Here is a 19,354-nt window from a genome sequence, read left to right as displayed (position 1 = left end):
GTTCTCGAAACGAAACTAAGCGATCTCCAAGAAGAATGTCCTAAACGATGGTTGGATTCATTCTTTGGATAGTGAATAAGAGAATAACTAAATCATTATTATGACTTCTTTATTTAACACCCACACAAGAATTGTTAGCTTTTTTCATTTTTTAACACCAATATATACCTAATCATTTACGAGTAACTTGGATTATACCAAAAAAGTACTTATACGATGCGTGACAGGTTGTGGTGGCGTGTGGCAGTGGTGGCGATGTAATGACTGCGGCGGCTCTGGCAATGACGATTGATAGCGGTGGGCGGCAACTAACGGTGATGATTGACAGTGGTGGTGTTGACGTGTGTATGAGAGGAAGAGAGAGGTGATTGTGTGTTTCATATGTCCAAGGGTATTTTAAGAATAATTAAAAAATGTTTAATTTGCTTAAAAATGAAGGCAGTTTGTTTTAATAAGGAGCATACTCCATACGTAATGCACATGAATATGTTTGAGATGAATGGCCCATTTCCCCGAGTTGTATTCATTAAACCCTTTAGATAAAACAACCCAAATCAATCAAAACTGTTTAAAATTGCAACTTCTAGAAAGAACAAGGCATGAAGAAATATGTTACAAGATCAATCATTATTTTCTTGCTAATTGCTATTGAAAATAAATTTGTGCCTTAACTCCCATAAGATAGTAACATACAAACCAAATTCAAACATTAGCATTTAAAAACCATGGCCAAGCTACAAATTCACAATGTACCCCCTATCTTATCTGTCTAAATTATAACAAAGATTACACCAAATTATTGCAATTTATAAGTTAATATTCTGAGATGTCATTCATACAAGCTGAAGATAAGAAGGTAGAACTCGACATCATTAACAGCGGTTTGAAGGTACCAGGAACGAATCAAGAGATTGAGCGCTGTTAAACATTTTGCTACCATTCCTGATTGTTACAAATCCTTACTTTCTTGCACATTTGAGTGTATTTTTGTATAGTTGGTACAACTCCGGTCACATTTTGTGATGATACAGGATGCAGTAAGAGAAGGCTTTTGGTCACTCACGAGGCCGTGCAAGCCATAATGAGCTCAGAGCCCGAAGCCGGGATGAATAGTCATTGATAGCTATGAGGGCCCGAGCCGATTGGCGCGTTGTTAATATCCGGTGCATTTGTTGCAAGGTTTGTTGCCTCAAATTGTCAGCCTGGATTCATCAGACAAATGTTTTATCACCTCATTGTTTATTTACAAGTGCATGCAGAGATAGCAAGATGGGTGGCATGGGTGGTTGGATAACACATCAAAACGAGTACAGGTCAATATTGGTAATTTTATCAATTATTACTAGGTCAATATTGGTAATTTTATCAATTATTACTATGTCAAGTACGATATCAAAAAATGTAGTTTTTCAACTATAACCTTTTCAATTAATGATTTTGGGATTTTGAAACATTATAGTTTTACTTTGAACAGCTTCTGATTCATTGTCAGTCTGTAATTCTATATGTTTTATGTGCAAAAGAAGCTAATTGGTACAACTTAAAATCTTTTTTAAGAATTAATTACAAAGATCGTCCGTGTGGTTTGTTAAATATTATAGGTGTCATCCCTATCTTTCACAAATTATGGTTTTGATCCCTGAGTTTTAACCGCCATCCACACTTTTGGTACAACAGTCAACATTTTTGGTCAAAAAGTCGACGCTTTCGGACCAAAACTGTTGATGGAGCTCCAAAGTCAAGGATCAAAATCATAACTTATGAAAGATAGGGATGAAACCTATAACTTTTGACAAATCACATGGACGATCTTTGTAATTAACTCTTTCCAAGATAAAACTTTTATCATTTATTTTGAATAGCAAATTTGGATCACTGACGAACCAATGGATTATCATCGTCCCACCAGGGTACCACCCGATCATATCCCCACGAACCCATGACCTTATAGTCCCTAGGCCTTATCCCACTACCAAGATGCCACTAGGCTAAGCCATTGGTCGGAAAACTTTTATCTAATTATGCATTAATTAATGTTGGTCTGAAATTTTAACAGAATTCATAGAGGTAGCAGAATGGGCAGGTTAGGCAAGTTCGATAACTAGTCAAAGTTGGGTCTGGTAGACCACAAACTCCCTTTGTTTTTTTCTTTCCTTAAATCAGATAGCTAATAAATAATGTTTTATATATGACTTAGAACTATTATCACAATGATGATCCATTTTTATATATATATAAATTAGGCTAGTTCGAAGGTTTTCTGCAGTTAATATACAGATCTGTTTTTATTTAAGCTAAGTTGACCGAGGAACAGGGGTTTAACAAGAAAGAAAAGGACAGTAAATTGACTGAGGAATAAGTTGTGTTAGAAGAATAACCTGTCGAATGAAGCCTTCTAAAGTTCCTAATTTACCCATAGCCATTGCCATTTGACCCATGTAGTTGGCTACATTGCCTGATGAATTTGAAGAGCCAAGAGACCCTGCTATTGTCTCTGCCAGGGACTGCTGCAATGCTTCCATCCCCTGGGACAAGGCATCCTCTGCTTGCTGTGATGACTGTTGTAAGTTTCCAATGGCCAATAACTGCTGTTCCGTTAAAGGTTCCAATTGAGTTATAAGCAACTGAAATCAACATAAAGATGGAATGTCACAAGTCAAAAATGATAATGTTTAATCTATCTAGTGTGGTTCTTTGTTTTTTCCGGAATATAAATAACAGGTTATCTTCCTTGTAACACTGTTATAACAAATAAATAAACTCCACACCAAAGAGTGTCAAGGGTTTTACGTAACCTTCTTTAGATCTTGGTGCTAACAAAAACAATAACTTAAATTGGCAACTTAGACCCATTGACCTACAAGTAGATCAAGTGGGTCATGTTCTATTTCGAACGGGTCAAGTCACGTAATTTAACTACAGAGGAAAACAGTCAGAATGGTCAAACAGGTTAAACGGGTAGAGCAAGTCATCCAAAGATTTACTTTATTGACGCGACCTCATAAAGTCATAATCACTTTATTCAAATGGCTATATTTAAATTAAAATTGTAACAATATAGTAATTATATTAAACACATTGACGATATTTGTATATTAAAAAGGTTAAGGGTCAAACAAGTCAGGTCTGGCCCAACCCATTTTGACCAAACACCATCTTGATCCCTTATGTAACCCGCTCATGCCACACATTTTTGCAACCTCTAGCTGAACTTTTCCTTTTATATAGCACAAATTAATCTCACTAATCAGTTGGAATCATTTAGCTATGTGTGTATCTCAGAGACTCGAACATAGATTATAATAATCCAACTTGCAACATGCAGTGATGCACCACCTACAAGGTGGCCTAACGGTTAACATCCTAGACTTCTTTACAAGAGGCACGAGGTTCGAATACCGCTAGGTACAATCTTTGACGTGTCCAGGGAAAGCTTGGGAAATGGTCACGGGTTATCCGGTTAATCCACGCGTATCCGAGACTCCGAGTCAAAAAGACTAAAAGAGTAACCTTACCGGGTAACCTAAATAAAGAAAACCTCATCTGTTTACCTGTTTATGCAACTTGAAAAGTAATAGTCAAATGCTTTTAATCTCTATCGCAGGCCTGGAAAAACACTGATAGGATACAGATATTCTAGATGTCAACCATTCATATTCCCGCATCTCTGGTCTAACAACTAGCTAAATGGACCTTAAAGTGGGACAGCTTTAAGTTTAATATGGATGGGCCCTATATAATATCTCTTGGTGGTGGAAATGATTTAAGTAGTAATGTCTTTATCTTAACTAGAATTATATGGACTATGGAAATAACTCTTGCAAATAATTAGTATCTCAAAGCTTCACTTTATTGAATATAAGAATGCATATATAATGATAAGCATGCTTCTCCAGGTTATATAAGAAAATAATGATGCTGACATTATCTTAACATTGTAATAAAAACAAAAAGTAATTCTAAACCTATTAACATATGAAATTGAAAATCTTTTAAATGCTCTCACTTAACAGTAGTATAATAGAGATTGATACTTTGAGAAGTTGGTACACGAAGATAACTGAATGATTTGAAGGGGCCTAATTGGGCAGTTCTATTTTAATGGCCTGAATTTCATGTGTTCTTTCCATTCGGTTGTTTATTCAATAAGAATTTAGCCCCATTTTTATCGATTTTAATACTAGTGAAGCCATGGTCTTTTACCAGAAAAACATTATCTAATTTGTGTTAGTACTAACTTTAATATTTATAATGTTTCATCACTAGTTATTAGTAACATCATATTATACGAGTCATATGCCCGCGCAATGCGGCGGCGATGGTGGTAGTGGCGCGAGGTAGTGGTGGCAGCGGTGGCAGCGACGGGTGTCGGCGGCAGTGGTGACGGGTAGTGGGGTGGCAATGGTGGTGAATGTAAAAGTAATTCATGTTAAAGGAGGTAGTGTAGTTATTGACTTATTTCAAGGATTGAGAGATTTATGTTGTAATTATTTCATTAAGGGTATTATAGGTATATTAGGTAGAGATGTTTAAACTAATGAATATAGGATAGGGGTATTTTAGGTACTTCAATTCCTTAATTCAGATTTTAAAAAGGGGTTGCTACTTTATTATGTATTATAGATATAGAGTAGTGCTAGGTCAACAAATAATAAAATCTTTTAAGCACATAGATAGGACATACTAAACACAAAGAAACGGGGATTAGAATAGCTACTTAAAAACGATAAGTAGCCAAATTTTCGTCACTTGCCCTTTTTTGCCCGCCAAAAAAAAGTGAACAATCCCAAACATTCAAATAACGGAATTGATTAATCCTCCTAACTAAATAGCCTAAAAATCCTTCTAACCATGAGATGATGACATGTGAAAAAATCAGGGGCCAAGACTAGGAAAGAGAATTAGTGGATACCACATGTCACCTTCTTATAGTTTTAGGACTTTTAGACTATTCTTTAGGAGGATTTATCATTATCCTTCTAATAAAACATATTAGAAACTAAATTATAAAGCACCAGCACTAAAATCCAGATACATAGTATTATTCAAATTCAAGACCGATGCAATACTGACCTTTAGGAGTTCCGATGAACGGAATCCACCTAACCAAAGAAAACATCTTTCTGCGGGAGTTTTCCACATGCCTGACAGAACATGAAAAACATCAGCCTTCGCAGCATCCCCCTTTATTCTGAAAATTTCTTCATAATGTGCCACAACGCCATCAACTATGATCCTCAGTTCACCATCACCAGCATGATTGCTGACAGCACCTTTTAGCTCGTTAATCCTTCGGTTGTGCTCTTCTAGCCACCGCCCATATTCGACATCAAAAGCCAAGGCTCCTGCATAAAATCTCTCATCACTTTGAAGTCTTCATAATACCAAAATAAATACTCCATAAATATAGTCCATATCAATGAATATTGCTACATCTATTGAAGTATAGAAGGATCTAAATAATTAGAAGATACTGGAAAACAAAAGCTTACCATTGCCACTCATTGTTTGAGATTGTTCTCCTGAACTTGAAATGAAAATGCCCTTTCATAAATATGACAAGATAATTTCATTAAGTCACATTATATACTTTTCAAGGTACTATAAGTAAAATTGTAAAGAAATGAAAGGATAACAATAAGCAGAAAAACTAGTCACATGGAATTTGGGATTGCTCTGGTATACGATTTAGGTATGCGTGCACTCACAATTCGCTATGTCCTAAAAGTCGGTACAGTGGGGATAAGATCATTCCGGATCGCTTCGGTACGATGTACCATATAATTAGGTACAATGTACCCAAAATATAATGATATCAGTTTCCTATATTTTTCGAACTACACAATTTATTCACATTCACATGTTTGTTCAAGGAATCCAATTAATTATTTACATTGAACATATTCAGGGTGCTAAGCTTTATACAAAGAATCTGGTAATAACTTGATGTTATGGAACCCAAACCATGTACTGGATTGGTGTGGAACGATTCATCAACTTGGTTGGGAACTCTATTGTTCCATACCAAATCACGTTTTGAAGCGATCCAGATCGCAATCGTACCGCAACCCGGTACAACTGTACCAAAACAAAAATCGTGGACGGTTGTACAATCCCTATGATTACGAGTCAAACCGTACCTGCTGCCGAGCTCGCTGAAGCTCCTGCTCAAGTTGGGTCAGTTTCATTCTGCTAGTTTCCAGCTGTTGGACATATGCCTGAAAAAGCACAACTAGAAAATAAGTAATTGATATGTTTTAAGAAATAGAGGTGAACGGGCGTGCTGGGAAGGTTGGGAAATGGGTTGGCTGCTTAATAACATATAATCAATGTGTTGAATATGATTAAGAAAATATACTAGTAAAATATATATAAAATTTGGTTACACACAACATTTTCCGAATCTCAACCAATGAATACATTTTTGGTAATTTCTAAGTTCTAAGCTATTTGACAAGTTCAACAAAACATTTTGGGAATCTCAATCCTTGTTATAATACCCGTTTGACCCATTATCGGTAAATTACAGTTACAATTAACCACTTGTATATGAATGAGTTGGAATTGCCCCATTTAGAACAAATCAAGATCAATAACCTTAAACAAAACCATAACATTCCTGCCAATGATGGAAAAAACGACCTATACTAGTTATAAAGGTGCAGGCATGCAGCAAGTGCATCGAAAGTTCAGAAAAATTTAATTATTTATGATATATAAAGATTATACACTTGGTAAACCAAACTCCTTAAGATATACTAGCATTATACCCGCACAAAGCAGCGGTGACAACATCTTGTAGTAATTTTCCAATTTGTGATGCTACAATGAGTTGGTAAAAGTGAAATCTTTATACAACTTTTTAATGTAATTTTAGCTTGTTAGTGTTAGAATTTGCAAAAAGATAAATGATTATTTGAAATGAAAAGTTCACAATTAACTTAAGTTTTGAGGGGTAAAAAGGTATTCCTAAATAAAATTTTACATAAGACAAAAAGTTTGAACAATTTTTATAGGATTGAGATCTTATAAAGTTGAATTAAATTTATTAGTAAAGTTGGGGATCTTGGCCCTTGGATTAAAATCAAGGGTCAAGATTCAACGATGATTTTTGAATTTTGACTCTTGATTTTAATCCAAGGGTCAAGACGTCTTCAACTTTACTAGTTAAGTTGGAAACAACTTTAGAGAATCCCCATCTATTTTTATGAGGGTATATAATAATAAAAAAATGTCATATGTCAAAAAGTAGCATAGTTCAGAATCGCCAGCATCTAGATCAGCACTCTAAAAGTATTACTACTTAGGGATGAACTAAAATTTGAAAAAACCGATACCGATTCGTATTAGGTGTGGTATTCGGTTGCTACTTTTGATGATTCCAGTTCCGTACAGGTAATACATTATACATGTTGACCGGTTGTAATAGGATAGGGTTTTTTTTAGGTTTGTGCTCCTATTCTTCCTATAACTGAAGTAAGCCAAATTATAAAATTAGATAAAAGTTTACCATTGCTAGCAACAATTAAAACCTAACACAACTAAACATTCAAAACTCATGAATTCATCATCATCTCCAAACATTTTAACGACCAAGTAAAAAATATTTTCTACATCTTTGGTAATATTCGACATATTGTCTATTAAGTTTACATCAACGATCAACCAATGAATGATAAAATGTGGTTAACATGTATATTAAGTTCGATGTGGAATGTATAATAAATTTGTATATACATAACTTGACTGTAAAGGTATAACAAGATGTTCATATGTCATAATAAAACTTGAATATACAATATATGAAAGATTGTTTAATTGTTTATAAGGTACATTTAGCTATCTTTTTTTATTGACACTGAAATATACTTCCACGCGAACCGGTTCTAAGCGGTATTGGTATCAAAAATACTGGTACCTTACCAGTACCGAAACCATAACTTCGGTACGGTATGCGGTACCCACTTTTGATGATAACCGGTTCCGGTACCAAGCGGTTCGGTACGGTACTGTACCAAAAACCATCCCTATTACTACAGCAAGCAATGTAGAACCATTGGACTCACATAAGGTTGCTTAAATAGTTTTGAACCGTGTGGAATTTGTATCATGAGGGATCTGTTGAAGCCTTTACTCTAATTAAATAACACACTACATAGTTTGATGAATTTTAGGCATTTTAATTACATCTTATTTGTGCAAATACCCAAAAATGACACTAAAAGTGCTTAGTTTAGAAAACCAGCTGATATTATTTATGAGATGGAATATGAAACATAAACATAATGACATCATTTGGCTGATCGATGTAAACACTTATTGCGGAAATTATGACCTTTTGATGATATCTTTAAGGTAGCAGCATCTAAGTTGCTTGAATTGAAATGTTGTAAAAATCGTCCTACTCGGCGATTACTCCCTACTCGGCCTCAAAAATAAATTAAGTGAAAAATCGATTACTTGGTCAAACTAGGTAAAGAAACTGGTTTGAAATATTTAAGTAATTGTGTTAATGTTTCTAAACATATTCCTAGGGTCCTATAACCAATAATGTTTATGCATAAGCAAATAATTTCAAACCACTAATCTTTCTGAACATATAATTTCAAACCTTATAATTTAAGTAAGTAAAAAATATTGGATCCGAGACTCAGCCAAGTTCCCTGAGTACTCACTCCATGTTCCCCGACCGGTCGAGTACAGTTAGCGAGTTATACAGATACAATCTTGTCCAAGTAGGACACTTTCTTGAACAAACGTACTTGAGAAAGGTAAAGTTCATCATTTTCCTAATTGACTAAACTAGATAACTATATATATATATATATATAAATTAAGGACATCTAGCATACTAAATCGGAATTATAAATTATATCATGTTCCTAACACTACCCACAAGTAAAAACCATTATTCCTGACCATAATACGCTGCTAACACAGGAACAACTTTCATGAAATATATATCCCTCTATATGTTTTATTGGGCTGATTGCCTGATTGACATTATTAGAATGTATCAAAAGAAGAATGTAAAGAAAACTTACTTTCTTTCGCAGACGACTCTTTCTTGCAGCTTCACGATTCTGAGCAAGCCTACGGAGTGTCTGGAAATATATAGTTTCAACATGAAAATTAGATACAAACTTACACAATGTGTCGCTAAATTTAGGCTACATAGAGCATAGTGACCACATGGTAAGCGGATGTTGAGAAATACAAAGGTGGGTCTCAAAGGTAACGCTTTGTGATGACAACCGGTAAAGTTCATGGGTTAGTGAACAGGTCAAACATGTTCGGGGGAAAATGAGCAACTTTTCATATGGTAGGGTTCGGATGACAAGAAACATCTCTGCTAATATATGATTTCAACAACCAACTTTTTTTAAAAAATACTATACGTCTTTGGATAAAGCACTGAAAGAGGTTTTATGCATTGCAAATACATTTCAACCTAATTAACTCATTTTTGATCATCTTCCTTATTCCCCATTTGACCGTCAGACATAAGACATTACACATATTGAATAGTTCAGAAATAATGGATACAAATTGCCATTCCAGTGATAACTACAAGTCCATAGGCTAATCTAGTTTTTATCTATGTTTTCTTCTGTACACTTTAGAAAGATGGGACAATTCCTTTAGTAGTTTAGTACACTCAGAAACAAGATACTTAGCAACTTAAAAGGGAGAGTAAACCGAACCTTTTGATCCCTGGACTTATCACTAGCATCAGAAACCACAAGCCCATGAGAACTGTTATGGAACTGCAATAAAATCACAAATACTTCATATTAGCAAATTCCCATTTACATATTCCCATCCAATATTCAAATTATTCTTGCGAATAGTACCATTAAACTTGTCATTGAGATATATCAAAACTTGTTATTACTTAGTTGCAAGAATGATCATGTAAAGCAATGTAATTATGCATCTAAGTACAAATTAACTCGAAGAAGACTTTTCAAAAAGTTGAAAACATCACCCCAAGAGCCTTGTCTTCAGTGTCCCCATCTGTAGAGGTACTTGGACTGGGCTCTGCCATTATCAACTCTCACTTAACACAAACTATTAGAATATCCTGAATCTCCGTGTGTAGCGATAGCAACGAAACGTACAACTATTAATAGTTACCAAACACCATCACTGTTTTCAGTATCCAACTGACTCTGCATACATAAATCTGAAACATATTAAATTTTGAACTATAATTGAGCATTAAAAAGAAAATAAATCAAAAGGCCATCAAAAAAAAGAAAAAATACAAAGTAAAATAACAGAAACTTTTCACCTCATTAAAACCTTGCAATGGCACACATCAGAGATACGGCCATGCAATGGACTTGATCTTGGTGAATGATCTGGATATTACCAATGATATTAATAATAGCTTAAGATTGCTTTAAAAATCTGATGTAAACAATATCAAAGACAGTCATACACCAAGACATAGCTGGATGCAAGAACACTGTGTCTAAAAGGATCCTATTTTTAAGCACAAAACATATCTACACTCTTTTCACATGCCACTCCAAGAAACTACCACAAAACTAATTCTTTTGATTATACAAAATCCGTTTTTGACCTTTTTACAACCTACGGATTTATGACTTGTATATAGTTAATTCGAGACACATCCCTAAAACCTTCAGATTACCGCTACATTCAGGTTGTAACTTGTGTACATAATGCAAGCTCAGATTAGTGCTTTTACTCAAACTTTGAAAGTTAGATCGTTGATAGAACCTTTTACTCAAACTTTGAAAGTTATATCGTTGATAGAACCTAAACCACATCAATAAAAGAAGTTGACCGTCATTTGAATTTAAATAGACTATCAATAATGAAGTTAACAAAAGCAACTTTAGGCTAAAAGTCCTAAAACCCTACAAAACATAATGAAAACATGTGTCTGATAAAAGCCATACCTAAACCTATAAACGAAATAAACGTTAGGTCAAACACCAAATTTGGAAACATACGTGTTCCATATAAATTTCAACAACCTAGTTCGTTCACAGCTACACAAGATTGGCATGTATATTCATACAAATTTGAACACAAGTATTTCTTTTACTGTTTCATTTATTCTCAAGTAGCCATTAGCATTTTAAATTTTAATACTATTAAAAGAAAAACAAAAACATATCCAAAAGGGTATGTAGTAATATATGTACACACTCATATATCTATCAACTTAATATACAATAATAATAACACTTCAAGTCAATTCATTTCTTAGGTTTAAACCTCCTTAATAATATAATATCATGAGGGTGACCAAAAAAAGGGTTCAAAAACCGGATACCCAAATGAACTTGAATCAATACCCAGAAAAGAAAATAGCTCAAAACCCAAATACAAGTAATTAAAAAAAAAAAAAAAGAAGATAAACCCATATGAATTTGAATTGATGAAAAAGAAAGTAAAAAGGAGCAGACTTTGAGAACATACCAAGAAAATCAAAAGAGAATTGATTGAAAGATATGAATATGAAGGAATTAGAGTAGTAATTTTGGTAATTTCTTCTGCTGCTTCTTCTTCTTCAGCTAGCAGCTATCGAGGAGAGGTCAGGAGGAAATATAAAAAGGAGAAGAAGTGAGTCCGCGATTTTGACTTTTTCTCTTTATAAAATGAAAAAAGTCACTTGCTAAAAATATACCATAAATACTACACCAAGACCGCTACTCACTCAGTTTTGTGCTCAACACTTATTTTGAAAGTGGGTGAAACGCAATTATGCAATATTTGACTTTTGTTATACAATAGTTAAATAGTTGTGTTAGTTTATCCACCCGGATAATACCCAAATATACTTAAAAATATTAAGGTATCGGACACATAAAACAATAAAAATCAATATACAAATAATATTTACATCTTTATAAAAAATAACAATATAAATAACGAACTGTAAAGCTGTGGACATGTTATAATTAGAAAGTCTAATGAAAAGGGTGACTACAAGTCAAACCAAAAATGTATTATGTAACACAAAAACGTAAATATATTGACCAGATCGATAGTAATTTCATATCTTATTTGTTTATTATGCACCAAGATTATGAACTCGTGACTCATAATTGAACTGGCTAAAAAGAGAGTAGGTTTTTTTGAAAACTTATGATCACATTGGAGAAAAATCAGATTTGGTTGTTTATACCCAAAAGTATTAATTTGTGAAAATATATGTAAGAGCCTCTTATTTAAGCATAAGTGTATAGAGTTCTCGGTATTTTCATAAATTGTGGAATCTATATTAGGAAATCGGGTAGTTTAGAAATAGTAATACAATTAGTTTGCCATTTAATAATAATAATAATAATGCATTCAGAAAAGGTGGGAGCATAACTTGTGTCTAACCTATCATCCAACTTTATGTAAAAGCTTCTTTTAATATATAGAATAATAATAATAATAATAATAATAATAATAATAATAATAATAATAATAAGAAGAAGAAGAAGAAGAAGAAGAAGAAAAAGAAGAAGAAAAAGAATAAGAAGAAGAAGAAGAAACATTGTGGATGTTATTTTGTTACTATCCTAACTCGGAGTCATAGTAGCAAATTTGTTCCATTTTTATGTATAATTGTAAAGTAATATTAAAAGTTTACAAGTCTAATCGTATATAAGATACAAAAGTCACAGATTCAATCCAACTCCTAGTCACTTCATCAACTTTCTAACACCAATATGCCTGAATAGTAGTCATGCCCAAAATTGATTTTTTTTTTTAGAAATCGGTTCCAAAGCAGAACCAGAACCGGAACCGGTATTCGTCAACGCGATTAAAAACCAGTTTTGAGGTTCTTTGTTTTTTTAAGGTTTTAGTTAACCTTTTGACCTTTTGGGATCAGTTTTGGTTAACCTTTTGACCGAGTTCCCAAAAACCAAAACGAACCAATTTGGACCCAGTAAGGGATCCATTGTAGGAACCGGTTCTAAACTGGTGGCTCTTCTAAACCGGAACCGGTTTAGGGGAAATCGGGTTTTTTTGGGTTCGGTTTTTTAAAACCGGTTCCCCCAAAACCGGGTTTTTTGGGCACCTTGGAACGACTCAACCCAGTTTAGTTAAAAAGTTATAATTATATTACTTTTTTTTTTGTACGCATAAATGCAGTCCAAAAAGGTCAGAAAATTTCCATGCGAATCAAAATGCGACGCATAAGTTTAAAACACAATATGTGCGTCGCACCTCATAAAGGTGCGCCACATCTCAGCACCTCATAGGACCAAAAATTATTTTTTTACATTTGACTCAACTTACAATCTTTTCACAAATTCAACCAATACATACATTCAAATTTTGTTATAAAAGCGAGTTTGACATTATGATAATGATATAAGAGATACATATTATGTGAACCAACCCAAGATTAATATTAGATTGTAAATGATGGGTTGGGTGTTGAAATGATAGTGATTATGGCTAGACGGCCTAATATGTGTTTGATAATCCTATATGCGTTTGTGATTTGTTGCTAGGTTGAAGCATACATATTTTGTGTCTTGCGGTCATCTTGATTTATGATTTTGGTTGTCGCGGAGGAGATGAGTTTTCTTGCATACTTTTATATATGCCTTGGGTCAATTACCTTATGATGGTGGATTCCGTTTGTGGTAATTGATTTGGCGTTGAGCCCAAGTAGTGGCCGTCTTTGATTACGGTGTCATGAAGGACCGTGAGACGCCTTTGCCCGACATACTCTAGCGTAGATGAAGACGTGAGTGAGGGGGCTTTGCTGGCTTGCCGGCTAGCGAGTTAGTATGCTTGTTGGCTTAAAGCTCTTAGCCAGTTTCGAATGCTAGATCGGGTTGGTGTTCAGTTAGCAAAGAGTGAGTGACTAAGCACCTTGTCGTAGAGAGGGTCATAGAAAGGTTAAGAGTTCTGCACCGGTTGGAGTGGAATAGGAATCTAAAACAGAATTCGATCAATTGGCTTTAACGAACCTATTTCATTAGAATGATCGAAGAACCCGCTTATCTATAGAAAGAGGGAGAGAGAATGAGAAATCACTCAACTGTTAAGGAGAGGATAAGTAGTGGCTATAGTCCATGTGGGACATGGCTCATGTGGAGCATTGATATTGTTTATTGAGATTGTAATCATTTTTTTATATGGATCCATGTAATGTGTTGGCACAAAGATGAGTATTATAGATATGACACGACGGTGCCATAGTCTATATGCAATAGACCTTTATGCATTGCCCTCCATCGTGTGTATAAACGTATGCAAGATTATTCACTAAGCTTTGCTTACTTTTTAATTGTTTACCCTTTTTATAGGTTGTCCCGGTTGCGGAAACAAAGCTTTCATTGAAGAATCGAAAGAATCTACCCAGTCTAGGGCTAAAAAGGGGACCAGGAGAGCCGGGAACCCCAACGGGAACCCTTCACCGCGCCAAAGTAATATAAAGATTGAATTTTAATTTCTAAAGCTTAAAGCATATCATAAATGCGGAAAATGGTAACGTTTATAGGACCCGTAGAGACCCCTTTGAACTATTGGCTCATGATAAATTGATTGTTTTGGTATAATTATTGATTATGTCAAATGTAAGAATTAATAAGTTTTAGTTATTTCAATTGAGTCATTTTGTATTAGAAATGTGTTGGATTGTGATTGAAACGTATTTTTGGAAAACTCATAATCCGTAACAGGTTTTTATGACGATTTTACGAATGGGTCATGCCGAACATACAAAGTGTTTTTGGTAAAGTTTTATTATGTATATTTCTGCAAAAGAAGGTTTAGAGTCATGGACTTTTGTAACTCAAAGTATTGAATAGTCTTAGTTGATGACAACGTGGGTAATGTGATCCGTTTGGTCATTTTAATGTAAATTTCAATGTTAAAGGTTTTGGATGTGTCCATTATGTTGTTATATGTGATTTTACTATTTTTGGTGTTTTGGTTTGAGCATTTGAGCTTTGGAAAGAGTTTGAATCAAATTTAAGTCAAAATGGTTTTGTGCATACCTGACCGTAAATTTACGGCCCTGGACCATAAATTTACGGCCCTTGTATTTTAGTGTTAATTTTGATCTAGGAAGAAAAAAATCCAGAAGCAAATTACGTCTCATTTTTACGGCTAGTTATAATTTAAGCCATAGTTTTACGGCTAAGTTTTTACGGTCAGTTGTAATTAAGCCGTAAATTTACGGTTTCGGGCCATAAAAAATTTTTTCTATCTTTTAGTTGAGTTAAGTCCAGTCATTTCACACCTCTATTGAATAACATTAAAAAAAAAACACCTAAAACTTGACCAAGTACATCCATGTATAGGTAATAAAAAAGCCATTTCTATCCTACCATTGGCCACACCAGGTGGTTAAGCTAGGCCATTACTCGTGGTAAGCTTAGCCATGCCACATGGCCCCCTAATGGAGGTTGTTGTTCATCTTGTTGCGACGCTGCCACATGAGGCGTTTTTTATCTATCCTGTTGTATGGGTTCAAAATGTTATTTTGATTTAACTAGTTTACATTTCGTATTTGCAAAATCATTTCCGTGTTAAATGACAAGATCTCTCACTTAAACTTAATAGCTAATATATGCGACCATTAGCAAATCACAATGCTTAGCTCCAAGCCAACGCTTTCGAATGATTACAGAAGTATCAGCGTCGAATGATTACAAAGGTATCAACAAGCCATAGAGTTGATTCCATATCTCAAGCATAGAAATTTGAATAAATTATCAAAACCAACCCAAATACCCATTACAATTGTTGTTCAAAAATCTTTAAAAGCAACAAATATAAAGTTTCTTGCTAGAACCAAATATCCTCATCATTTTTAGTTCCCTCCAAACCATACTCAACTCTTGTGGCCAGATTCCATCCTCACTTGGATATATGTGAAGTATACGAGTTTCATGCCAATTCCTCCTTCTTCATCATCATCTTTGAACACGCTTAGGCACAACATTCTAATCATTTTCATTTGGCGACAAAGGATTGTCTTCGTTTCTTAGGATTCAACGTGTCTGCTTGCGTTTTTGATCTCATCATTGCCACAAACTCGTCGTAGTTGATCCGGCCATCCTGTAAAATTTTACAATCATTTGAATTTAATTAGACTTGTGACAATTATAATGTATTTTACTTAGGGGTCAAGGCCCAAGTCATGTGTTGTCTCTGGCAAGTTAAACCATCAAAAGATTAGTGTAGAGAAAACAAGTCAAATATACAAAAGGGTTATACAGATGGAATTTTATTATTAATAAGTAAATCCTCCAAAATCATTTTATTAAATAACAATTAGACTATATAGTATAAGGGTAAATGTTATTATATTACATATATTGGAACAAATTTTGATATTTGCAGAGTACATAATCATTTATCTTTTTGGCATTTACCCTGTAATAATACAATCTTGTAATCACATGTTTAGCGTTTACACACTAAACTTTTAGGTCCAAAAAATACCCCAAGTCATGTTACCCAACCCACTTGACTTGCCCACTTTACTGCTTCTAGCTATTTGGTTTAGATACTTACATGATCAGAGTCAACTTCAGATATAACCTCCTTAATGTCCCTATCGTCATTCATTCCATTATCACGCAGAGCGTGCTCTAGTTCTTCTATAGTAATGTACCTGACAACACATGACCTCAATTGTAAGAATCTTGGCAATGCCAAGAGGATGTATTGATCAATCAGGATTTATAGATATATACCCGCTGTTATCTTTATCAAAGTATTGGAAGGCAGTGTACAAATGATCTTCTTTATCCATTCTGTTCAGATGCATTGTTGCTGTTATGAACTCTTCATAATCAATGGTTCCGTTTCCATCTGCATCAGCCTGTTAAAATTTTTCGAGATATTATTAGATGAATCTTAGTAACAATAAATGACAAAAACTTTTAGTGATTCGAATGACAGAATTTCGTCAAATGTCTTACAGCTTCCATCAACTGCTTGACTTCAGATTCGGATAGTCTTGTCCCTTGCTTGGATAGTCCATGTTTTAACTCCTCAAGTGTAATCGTTCCACTGTTATCGGAATCCATGCCTCTGAACATTTGCTTCAATCCCATGATTTCTTCTTCAGAAAGGCATCCTGCAATGACCTGCACATCCCCAAAACTTACGTTAAAATCAGATATTAGTACGCCAAAGGGTGTCTAGGAAGATAAATTTCATTCCTTTACAGTATCATATGTAAACTTAGAGCATTTGTTCGAATAACTAAAGATGTGTGGACATAATGTTATAGTAGTTACCCGAAGTGCCACTTTCTTAAAGTTATTCATGGCTCTAAACTGTTTTAGTCTGCCAAGAACAGCGTTGTCAAGTGGTGTATCGGGTGCTTCTCCATCTTCCTTTATCCATGGATGAGCTGAAATTACAAAAGAATAATTAACATTCAATCTAGCTTTATGAGCTCATCCGTAATACTATGATTTACCAATAACTTATCGCCATCCCAACATAGTTGTTCTTCATTGCAATCTAATTTGGTCTAAAATACATGAAATACTCAAATATTTTCAAAATACTTTTGAAATGTTCAAGTCGGATTTTACTTACAAAGAACTTGATGTGCTGTCAGCCTTTGCTTCGGGTCTGAGTTCAACATCTTCTTTACAAGATCCTTGGCTGGTTGAGAAATTGAAGGCCAGGGATCACTCGTGAAATCAATATGCCCACGCAAGATTGCATTGAATATCCCATGCTCCGATTCTGTATCACCATAGAATTTCGTCTTAATTTTCATCAAATCATCAATCTTTCTATGCTTAATGATTCAATAAGACCTTATAATAATCACCTGCCCAAAAGGGAGGAACTCCACTAAGAAGAATATATAACATAACCCCGATACTCCATATATCAACTTCAGGTCCGTATTTTCTTTTCAAGACTTCGGGTGCAATATAATACGCACTTCCCACAATATCTTTGAATACTTCCCCTGCATCAAGAACAAATCATGAGCATTGATCCTCAAGAATTAAAAATCATGTAGTATTTGAAAGAAGAAAAAAGGACCAAACTTATTTATGATTAGAACCTTGTTTATAGAACACAGAAAGGCCAAAGTCTGTAGCTTTAAGAGGAGCATTCTCATCCTTATTCAAAAGAAGGAAATTTTCGGGTTTAAGATCTCTATGAATAACACCCATGGAATGACAGGTATGAACGATTTGAACAATGGTCCTAAGCAACGATGCTGCAGCCCTTTCAGTATAATGGCCCTTGGCGATGATTCGATCAAACAACTCTCCTCCGGCACACAATTCCATTACCAAATGTACAGAATGTTTGTCCTCAAAGGCCCCTTTAAGCTCAACAATATTTGGCTGGCCAGCCAAATGATGCATAATCTGAACCTCCCTCTTAACATCCTCAATGTCCTCTTTATTAGCAAGTTTTCGTTTGGCTATGGTTTTGCATGCAAATTGTTTGCCGGTTTTCTTGCATGTACATAAATGTGTGACACCAAACTGTCCCCTACCGAGTTCTTTGCCAATGCTGTAAAGGGTCCGAACATCTTCCATGGGACGTCCCAAGACTGTTCCAATAACAGAATGCTTGCCATTATTCTTTGTTGGTTGAGCGGTAGGGACCTTTTTAGGGGGTGCAGTGGGCGGTTTTTCTTGATCATTTGGTTTGTCTCCTCCTCCTCCTTCCCCTTTTAAGGCTTTTTGAGCTTCGGGTTCTGCATCTTGAGATTGAGCTTGGGAACAACAGTTCCCCATTGGGATGGCTGGAGGGAAGGGAGGACCAGAGAGACAAACAACACGAATGGGTCTTTGGGCGATTGATTTAACGAAGGTTTAGGGACTTGGTAAAGGAAATTTAGAGAGAAAAAAATGTTACAAGTTTTAGGATACATGGATGAATATTGGAGAGGGATTGTAGGAATGGAAATAGTGGATTATTGAGTTTTTCCTTTAGTGACCATTCATTCAACCCTGTCACTCTTTTGCTTATTTTGCTACAAACATACACTTTGTTTTATTTTACTTTTGTGAAACAATCACAATCTTTAGGGTCAAGAGTTTTTCTAGCCTAAAAAACTTGACCTCACATATTAAAATCTTTAGGGATGCTAAAATATAATATCCATACAAGGAAAGCACATATAGATTTGAAGATGGTTTTCAGAATTCTGTCCAATGTGTTCTTAGAGATTATATAGACTAATAAGATTTACTCTGCAGATTCATTCACCTTTGTGAGGTATGCCACGATGAGTTTTAACGATGCTTTTGTTTGCATCAGATGTTTAATAATACGTTGTCCAGGATGCGCAGCAAACATAACAGAAAACTTTGATCAGTAACTGCTATATTTCAAAACCAAATACTTTGATAATTTGATGTCCATT

At 34.7% G+C, this 19,354-nt stretch overlaps 2 protein-coding genes across 6 annotated transcripts; both read right to left on the bottom strand.

The window, feature by feature from the left end:
- Positions 1–648: 648 nt before the first annotated feature.
- On the bottom strand, positions 649–11,614 carry LOC122603444 (transcription factor TGA2.3-like). 5 transcript variants are annotated; one of them, XM_043776144.1, is made up of 10 exons: positions 11,458–11,614; positions 10,295–10,364; positions 9,989–10,186; positions 9,705–9,767; positions 9,045–9,104; positions 6,141–6,218; positions 5,493–5,544; positions 5,074–5,345; positions 2,379–2,624; positions 649–1,202 (listed from the first exon to the last, which is right to left on the bottom strand). In XM_043776144.1, the coding sequence occupies exons 3-10, from the start codon at positions 10,046–10,048 to the stop codon at positions 1,056–1,058; spliced, it is 978 nt and encodes a 325-aa protein (XP_043632079.1). In that variant the 5' UTR covers positions 10,049–10,186; positions 10,295–10,364; positions 11,458–11,614; the 3' UTR covers positions 649–1,055. The 5 variants fall into 5 exon arrangements, with proteins under 5 accessions (XP_043632079.1, XP_043632078.1, XP_043632082.1 ...); XM_043776143.1 differs by having other exon boundaries at positions 9,989–10,172; XM_043776147.1 differs by lacking the exon at positions 10,295–10,364.
- A 4,330-nt stretch (positions 11,615–15,944) lies between these two features.
- On the bottom strand, positions 15,945–18,862 carry LOC122602901 (calcium-dependent protein kinase 34-like). Its single transcript, XM_043775513.1, has 8 exons — positions 18,035–18,862; positions 17,792–17,935; positions 17,551–17,703; positions 17,244–17,359; positions 16,923–17,090; positions 16,695–16,822; positions 16,513–16,612; positions 15,945–16,053 (listed from the first exon to the last, which is right to left on the bottom strand). Exons 1-8 carry the CDS (start codon positions 18,720–18,722, stop codon positions 15,949–15,951), a joined length of 1,602 nt encoding a protein of 533 aa, XP_043631448.1. The 5' UTR covers positions 18,723–18,862; the 3' UTR covers positions 15,945–15,948.
- Positions 18,863–19,354: the final 492 nt, after the last annotated feature.

The sequence above is a fragment of the Erigeron canadensis genome, chromosome 6 (assembly GCF_010389155.1).
Source record: "Erigeron canadensis isolate Cc75 chromosome 6, C_canadensis_v1, whole genome shotgun sequence".
Taxonomy (NCBI): Eukaryota; Viridiplantae; Streptophyta; class Magnoliopsida; order Asterales; family Asteraceae; genus Erigeron; species Erigeron canadensis.
Note: the sequence above shows the minus strand (reverse complement) of the source record. Positions and strands in the feature narration are given on the sequence as shown.